Source organism: Pinus tabuliformis, chromosome Q, assembly GCF_031772625.1.
Source record: "Pinus tabuliformis cultivar Carrire ecotype Pingquan chromosome Q, CPIR1, whole genome shotgun sequence".
Classification (NCBI taxonomy): domain Eukaryota; kingdom Viridiplantae; phylum Streptophyta; class Pinopsida; order Pinales; family Pinaceae; genus Pinus; species Pinus tabuliformis.
Window position 1 is genome coordinate 1,262,947,003 of NC_142296.1, and position 9,075 is coordinate 1,262,956,077.

Here is a 9,075-nt window from a genome sequence, read left to right on the forward strand (position 1 = left end):
TTCAACAATACCATTTTGCTTATGAGTATAAACAATAGTTTTATGTCTAATAATTCCTTCATCCTTACAGTATTGTTCAAATTCTAGAGAAGTAAATTCACCACCATTGTTAGTTCTTAAACATTTAACTGATTTGTCTGTTCCTTTTTCTACCATTGCTTTAAATTGTTTAAAGACATTGAATACATCAACTTCTTTTTTAACATAAAGACCCAAACTTTTCGAGAGAAATCATCAATAAACGTTAAAAAATATAAATCACCTCCATACGATACAACAGGAGATGGTCCCCACAGATCAGAATGAATATAGTCCAAAATTTCTTTACTATTATGACTTCCAGTTTTAAACCTCTGTTTACACTGTTTTCCATACACACAATGTTTACAGAAATCCAACTTCAAGGATTTCAAATCAGGAAGTAATTTACGGTTCATTAGTACCTGAAGACCTTTCTCGCTCATGTGACCCAATCGTTGATGCCATAGGCGAGTACCTTCTTCTTCTTTCTCTGACACAATCATTGCTTCACTGACTTGAGTACTTCCTTTGAGTCTGTAAAGATTTCCGACCTTTTCTGCTTTCATAACAACTAGGGCACCTTTTGAGACTTTCAGCACTCCATTCTGACCTATAAACTTATAACCATCCGAGTCCAAAACTCCCAAAGAAATCAATTTTTTCTTCAATTCAGGTACATGTCTAACACTAGTTAATGTTCTAATTGTGTTATCATACATTTTAATCTTGATATTTCCCATCCCAATAGTCTGACATGATACATTATTACCCATAAACACAGAACTACCATTTACAACTTCATATGAAGTAAACCAATTTCTGTGTGGACTCATGTGATGAGAAGCACCAGAGCCTAACAGCCAACTTTCAAAATCCTGAGAGACATTACATACAAGTAAAGTTTTATCTATCATACATAATTCTTCAGCAGATAAAACTTCATCTATCATACCTAAATCAACTTGATTTGCTTCAAGTTTTATCTATCATACATAATTCTTCAGCAGATAAAACTTCATCTATCATACCTGAATCAACTTGATTTGCTTCCTTCTTTGGGTTATCAGACTCTTTCCATTTCCAACAGTCTTTCTTGAGGTGTCCAATTTTATTGCAGTACCAACATTTCACCTTACACTTCTTTCCCTTTGATTTTGATCTGGAAGATCCCCTTTTTTTCTCCTCTTTCCTTTGACTGTCCTCTGGCTATCATGGCTTCTGGTGCAGTTGTTTCAGTACTAGATTTCCACTTCTTCAAATAAGAGAGCTCCCACAACTGATTCAAATTTCAAAGAATCAGCAGTGCTCAAACTGATTGAAGTTACGAAGTGGTCCCATGACTCGGGCAGAGAACACAACAAGGTTATAGCTTTGTCTTCTTCCTGAATTTTAACTTCCATATTTGATAATTGGCATATAAGTGTATTAAAAACATTTAAATGTTCTGCAGTTGCACTCTCTAATTCTATCGGTTAACGATTTTGTCATATATAATTTTTCCAGATTTTCCCATAAACCTGCAATTGTACTCTCTTCAACAATGTTGAAGAGAACTTCATCCACCAGGCATAACTTGATGGTACTGAGAGCTCGGGCATCCAAGTCCTCCCAGTCCAAAACTGTCATGCTAGCAAGTTTCTTATTCACCCCGTCCAATGCTTTGTGCAACCCTTGTTGCACCAGCAAATCCCTAACTTTCAGTTTCTATAAAGCAAAGTTGTTCTTGCTGGTGAATTTCTCTACCTCGAACTTTGCATTCGTCATCTTTGCCATTTTTTTCTTCTAGGGTTTCTTGGTTACTTGAGTTTCTTTTTTTCTTTTCTTAAAAAAATGAACAGACAACCTACTCCAATTTTTGTTACCAAAAAAAAAGAATTCCAAAATTCTGTTCCTTTCCCCCAAAAAAATTGCCCCTTTTTTTTCAATTTAATGAAAATCTAGAAAATTCTTTTCTTCAATTTAATGAAAAACCACTACAGTTTTCTAGGGGAAATTTCACTGGTTTTCTGAACTCACAACAAATAATTTCTTAAAAATTGGCTTTTAAATTTTTCTTTTTGCACAAATACCCAGATTTCTTTTCAGTGGTTTTTCCTCAGAAAACCCTCTTCACGTAGCAGCGGCCTCCTCTTCCTTGTGCAACAAAAACGACAAACTGCTCCTCGATTGCACGCAGTTCTAGACAGGCCAGCAGGCTTTTTGGGCAACTCTGAACAGGCCAGCGGTTTTCAAAATTGTTGCGTTCAACCTTTCTCAGACAACAGGACCTCCAGCGGGTTGAACCCCTCGATTGCACGCACAGACAGACTCTAGACTCGGCGGCAGCTCTTTTGTTGGCTTTTCCCAGATAAACGGACTCCAAACTCAGTGGCAGCTCCTCTTCAAAAAATCGGCGGCGCAACAGCTCTATCTTCTTCCAAAAAACGGCAGCAGCGCCTCTTCTTTAAAAAAAAAATCGAGCGGGCTCCTCTTCAAAAAAACCGGCGACAGCTCCTCGTCAACCTCTCGGCGACAGTCTTCAACACACAAGGTGTAAGGACCTGCGATCCAAAGGCATTATCGCCACGAAGGGCAACTCATTTGGGTGAACGAGCGAAGTGGAGAACATAACAATGCAAAGTCCTACGACCAAAGTGCGCGTGAAGAACATGGTTATAATGCGCATGAGAAGTGGAGGGCGAACATAATTATACGGTGGATAGTGTGTGCATTCACTTGTAAAGCCGACGGTGAAGAATAGTTGCGTCTGAGGTGTTGGCAATGGGCCGACCAAACGATAAGCAAGTAAAGCAAGTCGGTTTGGAGTAAACAAGAGTCGGCCAAGCAATGACACGACCAAACAGCATAGCATATATATACAACGATGCGTGGAGGCATTAGAGACATTCGAACATTGCTCAAGGTACTCAAGCAAAGGAGAAGTGCGTAGTTCAATAGTGTAGCCGCAGCAAAGGAAGGTGAGGCGCAGTTCTATGCGCCCAGCCTTGGGCGAGGTCGCACGGAGGTGAAAACGCACAGTCTTAAGTCTTGGGTGAAGGCGCGGGTAGGAGGTCGCCCGGCGTATCGGTTAAGGCGCGGGTGAAGCTTCCCGGTGTTCGAGTGAAGTCGTGGGTGGAGACTCGGGTGAGTCGCCCGCCCATCGTGTAGGAGTAAACGGTGTGGTAGAATTTGGGTGAAGGCGTCGGTTGTTGGGCACGGGTGGTGACTCGTGTGAGGGTGCGCCCGCCCATTGTTCAAAGGCATTATTGGGTGAGGTCGCCCACCGGTTGTGCGAAGGCGTGCATGGGTGACTCGGGTGAGGTCACCCGCCCGTCGTGCAAGGAGAACAAGGTTCGGTTGTGAAGTGCGGAAGGCAGCTCATGTGAGGGCGCGCCCGCCCAACTTGGGCAAAGAATCTTGGCTATCACATGGAGGTGTGGTGAAGTTGTAAAATTTGGCTAAGTATGAAACTTGGTGTTTCCAAGTATACTTGTAAAGCTTTGTAAACATTATAATATATTATTCAGGCAGATTCATTGTTCAGGGAGTTGCCCCTCCCTTTATACTGTGCAATTTTGTTCTCGTTTATAATTGCTGATGATAATGAATGTGTATGGGTGTTCATTGGTATAAAGGAAACATTAATAATACTTGGTTGCGAAAAACAAACTAAGTAGACTAATAGTTAGGCGTAGTCCATGAACATAAGTATTGGTGAAAAGAAAGTGTTCGATGGTGCCGCACCTCGCCAAGAGCGGTTGAAAGACTACCACTGGCCTGGGGGTGTGACACACGGGCTCAATGGCGGATGTGGGCTCCAATACAGGACGACACTCCAACAGCATGACGCTCTGCGCGTCTTTCTCCAACAGCGCAATGCTCTGTGCGTCTTTCTCCAACAGCACGACAACCAGCGGCTGAAGTGGGCTCCAACACAGGCTTCAATGGTGAATACACTATGTTTAACCTTTCACAAATACACAATGCGTCCCTCGACCATTTGTGTAGGGACCTACAGTCCATGCGACGGGCAGGGCGCACTCCACCGTGCGAAGGAGACGAGCTGCAGCCAAACGACGAGCGTGCGAAGGCAAAGTACACGTGGAAGTGTTGGCTGGGCGAGTTTATATGGCGGGGATGAGCTGGGCAAGTCACCTGCGGGCCAACCAAACGTTAGAGTATGTTGGGCGAGGATGAGGGGGCAGTCCCACGAGTTAGGTGGGCCGACCCACCTCACGGGCGAGTTAACATCATGTTTGGAGGTCGGCTGAACGGAGGATAGACGAGTCAGCCGAGTGGCACGACTCGCCCACCCAACCGTATACATAAGCGGATGGAGTTGGGGAGATGGAGACATTCAACAACGATCATCATACGAGCTCGAGCATCTTAGGAGAAGGTGCGAGGTGCAGGTCGAAGTGTGGAGGAGAGGCGTAGAACTACAGGTCGTGGATGCACCCGCCCGCCAGGCAGACCTACACGGAGGTCATGTGAGTTTTGGTGAACGGTGAGTTGGGTGGTGGGTTGCACGGAGGCGCTCGCCCGACGGTCGAACAAGTTCGGTAGGCAGGCCGCACGAAGGCGCGCCCGCCGGGTGAACGAGTTGGTAGCATGGGTGGAGGGCCGCATGAAGGTGCGCCCGCCCACGGTTGGTGATAAGGGTGGAGGGTCACACGAAGGCGTGGTCGCCCGTCGGTTGGACGGTGAAATGGACTCGGGTGGAGGGTGCACGAAGGCGCTCGCCCGCGGTGAAACGGACTCGGGTGGAGGGTGAACGAAGGCGCACGCCCGTGGTTGAACGAGTTCAGGTGAGACTGCACGAAGGCGCCTACCCACGGTGAACGAGACCGGGTGAGGTTGCACGGAGGCGTTGCCCGATGGTTGGACGAATTGAAATTTGGCTAAGTGTGGATTGTGTGAGTGACCACCGTGCAAGGCGTGCATGAGGTGGACAGCTCGTGGGCAAGACACGAAGTCTGAAATTTGTCTAAGTATAAAACTTGGGGTTGCCAAGGTATACTTGTAATTTTATGAAAGTTTGAAAATATATTGAAATCGGGCAAACTCTTACTCAGGGAGTTTCCCCTCCCTTTATACTGTTGCAATTGTGTTATTTATGTATAATTGTTGTGGATAATGAATGTGTATGGGTGTTCATTAGTATAAAGGCTAATAATAATACTTGGTGAAGAAAAATAAACTAAGTAACGAATGTTAAGGCGTAGTTCATGAACAAGTATTGGTGAAAAGAAAGTGTTCGGTGGTGCCGCACTTCGCTATAAGCGGTTGAAAGACTACCGCAGGTGTAGGGGCGTGACAATTTGGCTCTAATACCACTGGTTGGTTTGAGTGGTTGGTCAAACAAGAAAGAAATGAAACTAAATAACTTATTGGAAACCAAAAGAATCACACAAGTAAACACAGGATTTACATGGGCAAGGGATTGGATGATTAAATCAACAATGATTCTCTATGATTATAATAGTTCAGACATTTATCAGTTTTATAAGAGCCTCTTCTCGGTTACATAATTGCTATTCGGTATAAAACTGACTAGCAGTCGCTGACAAGAATTTACTCATTTTTACACCATTCGTTATCACATTTCAACAATTTTTATGTGTAACCATTTCCCTGGAGAACCTTTGAACCTTTGAGAGGTCATCAATTAGTTCTCCATGGCATGGCATTTATGTCAGATAGTACGTCGAGTTAAGTATAGAGGTCATCAGGCAGGAAAATATTGGACCAGGATACACATTATAAATACAACAAAAGAATGCCTCACTGTCACACATTTTTACTTGACTTCTCTTATCTCCTGTGCACCACGTCATTATACTTGACACTCCAATTCCTAGACAAATCCAATGATCGCTAAGGTTTTCAATTGTCAACTCGTAGAATGGAACAACAATGATTTTTATCCCTCGAACCAAGGAAAGAAAGATATTAAAGCAAAGTGATTCAAAGTGCTAGAAGTTTTGTCACTATGGTTTGAAAAGAAGTGAAAGGGTAAGCGCCAATTGCAAAAGCAGTTTGCAAGGAGAGCAGATGCTTTCACAGGAGCTGATGAGCTTGCTTGAAATATGGCACAAAGGCTATTATAATTAATTTATGAAAAAAAGGGTAATAAAACAAATGAATACAAGTGTTCCCTTTAAAAAAAATACAGCCATATAAAAGGTAAATGAACCTTATTGTTTATCTTTCTTTTCTTTTCATTTTTTTCTTTTTAGTTTTATACCTCCAATATGTTGGGTCACTTTTAATGTTAAATGGAAAGGGTCACCCTTTAATGTTAGATGGAAGAATGATATGTTCAAGATTATGTCACCAGGATTGTGTGAGACTGGCCAGATTATAAAAGGCAAAGGCAAAGGCATCTTATTGTTTATCTTACTTTTCTTCTCATTTTGTTTTTTTAGTGGTATACCGGGTAGGTGAGTTTTAATGTTTGATGGGAGGGGTTAGCTTTTAATATTCGATGGAAGAATGATATTTTCTAACGGTCAGATTATGTCACCAGGATTGTGTGAGCCTGGATTTAGTCTGCACACCACTTCAGAGAATGTATCACCCACAATTGACTCATTCTCCACATGAGATTTTAACCCAGAAATTGGTTAGTAATTAAACTCTACAGAAATCAGCTAATCTACACCTCATAAAATTGTTTATCTTAAGTATCGTCTTTAAACAATTATATATCAACAAAATTCCCATCTTTAAACAATTATATACCAACAAAAGGCAATAGGTGTAACCTATTATTGATTTTGTGTACCATAGTTAAATAGTTCCAGTTTACACAAGGGGTTTAAACAGGCCAGATGCAAACCTTGGTATAGTATATGGACCTGCAAACGTATAGATCTTTATATTAAAGAGTATTTTTTCCTTCTCAGTGGTTCATGGGATACCTTAGATTGAGAGATAAGGAAAATTTATTGTTCCTGGATTTAGATGAATGTATACTGGTTAAAACAACTACTGGTTCGAACAATGCATCCTTAAAAGTAATCGCTTCTAAATAACGAGGGAGGGGGTCTGAATAACTAAATGTTCAGGCTTGAAACAATTCCAAAGAAAACAACCTGACAAAACTTACGAAACACAGCACAAAAATTATAATAAACATGATTCTGCAATTTCTTACATCTTCAATACGATCACTACTCAAACGCCATTTTATACACAAGAAAAGAACCCTGACTCTGCTGCTGTGTTTACCTAGCTGCAATTATCAAGATTTCAAGAATTCAAACTAAAACCAGTCCCGATTTTGAAAGAGTAAAAAGAAAAAAGAGAAGGCGATAACCGCGATCTCCTGTTAATTCAGACGCATAAAAGCCCTCAATTTTGCTTGAAGACTCTGAAAATGCCAATATCCTCGCTCTGCCATTGAGGATGAAGCTCCTCCTGTGGGACCTTGGTCCACCTGAAGCCCTCCTCGAGAAGAGCCTTGAAGCATTCAGTGGTCCCGTAACGAAGCTCGTAAGCCAGCAGAATCTGGGTTCGGCCATCAGCGAGATGGTTCAGAGTTTTACAGAGGGCGGGCATGGCTTTGACATCGTAGAGCAGATCAGACATGAAAACGAAGTCCACTGGCGGTGAAAGAGGCGAGCAATCATCCCCCCACATCAAGGACTTCACCGTGGCTCGTTGCTGAAGGCCATTTTCGTCCACGTTCCTCTGGAGGCCGGGGAGGAGCTCCGGGATGTCTGTCAAAACAACGGAGGCGCCCAGGGCAGCGGCAGTGAGGCCCGGAATGCCGGTGCCAGCGCCCAGTTCTACGACCATCTTGCCCGTGAAGGAGTCGGCCGGCCATGAAGGCATAAGTAGCCATTGAGCCAGAACCAGAGAGCAATCCCACGTCCAGCAGCCCGCTAAGGAATCAGGTAGGTTCTCATGGTCGTGAATAATTAAGGTTCTGTCACCAATTTCGATTTCTCTGCCAGTGCCCATTTCCTCAATTTCTTCAATTCGCTCGTTTGCTCAACCAAAATCAGTCATAAATATATAGGGCAGTTTGCATCTGACGCAATTTTGTGAAGAACAAAGAGCATTTAATCGATGATGACGGTTGCATCGATTCGAAAGTGTAAAGATTACCAAAAAAGCAACCCCTTCCGGGCCAATCGACTGCGGCGTGCTTCCTAGGAGAATTATCGTTTTCTTCCTGGTTCCATCTACAACATGTGCAATGTAAAAGGGGTTCACCCACGCCACAGAGTCGTCCGGAACGCAGTTTTGAAAAGAATTCAAAAAAATCTTTGGAGTGTAGAGTGTTTGAATCGTTGTTGGAAGTGTTTGATTTATTTATTTATTTTTTATTGGGGGAATACCTAGATTCAGTAATTTTGGGGCACTCAAATATTGGAAAGAAATTATTATAATAGAATTAACATAATATTATTTTACAAATAAAAAATAAACATAATTGTATTTTATTTTAAATAATGTAAAATTAGTATAATCATATAAAATATAAATTAAAATGGTAGCTAGATGAAATACTTACTTTATTATATATCTCATATTGTCAAAATTTTAAAAAGTAATAATAATAAATTAACTAAATGATAATTTTATTTTAAATTATTATTATTTAATAAAGTGAATTATAAAATAATGATATTATTGGGAGAGCTTTGTGAGTGTTTAGTGTTGTGTTCAAATCCTTAAAATTTGCAAGATTTGGTGACACCAATGCTCAATTGGATGATCGTGGAAGCTCCCTAATGCTTGAGAAGCTTAGTGGCCCCAAGAGCGGCCCCTTGAGGTGGGGGGTCCATCCTCCCATCGCAACATTTTGAACAGTCCTTCAAAGGCAATGAGTGGAAGTTCAGGCTCTATGTCAAGAGGTAAGGAAGCGGAGGAGACCTCAGTGTTGGAAGCCCAATGGCAAGCGAAATCAAAAGGGTGTTGCCTTCCGAAAGTAACCCAAAACTCCAAGTTTGTGATTTTGAATCACTGGTTGGAAAAGTCAAGGTAGATCATGAAGGACCACGCCTTGATCTATAAGTTTATGGGTATCTAGCCGAAGGAGCAAGAGGTTGTGCAATGGATCTA

The 9,075-nt window shown here is 42.1% G+C and overlaps 1 protein-coding gene across 1 annotated transcript; it reads right to left on the minus strand.

The window, feature by feature from the left end:
• Positions 1–7,107: 7,107 nt before the first annotated feature.
• LOC149224402 (uncharacterized) lies at positions 7,108–8,272 on the minus strand. Its single transcript, XM_089383555.1, has one exon. The coding sequence runs from the start codon at positions 7,966–7,968 to the stop codon at positions 7,357–7,359; it is 612 nt and encodes a 203-aa protein (XP_089239681.1). The 5' UTR covers positions 7,969–8,272; the 3' UTR covers positions 7,108–7,356.
• Between the last annotated feature and the right edge of the window lie 803 nt (positions 8,273–9,075).

What these genes read in the sequence shown, in the direction of transcription:
- LOC149224402 (XM_089383555.1), bottom strand. Translation starts at nt 7,968, where the DNA reads ATGGGCACTGGCAGAGAAATCGAAATTGGTGACAGAACCTTAATTATT.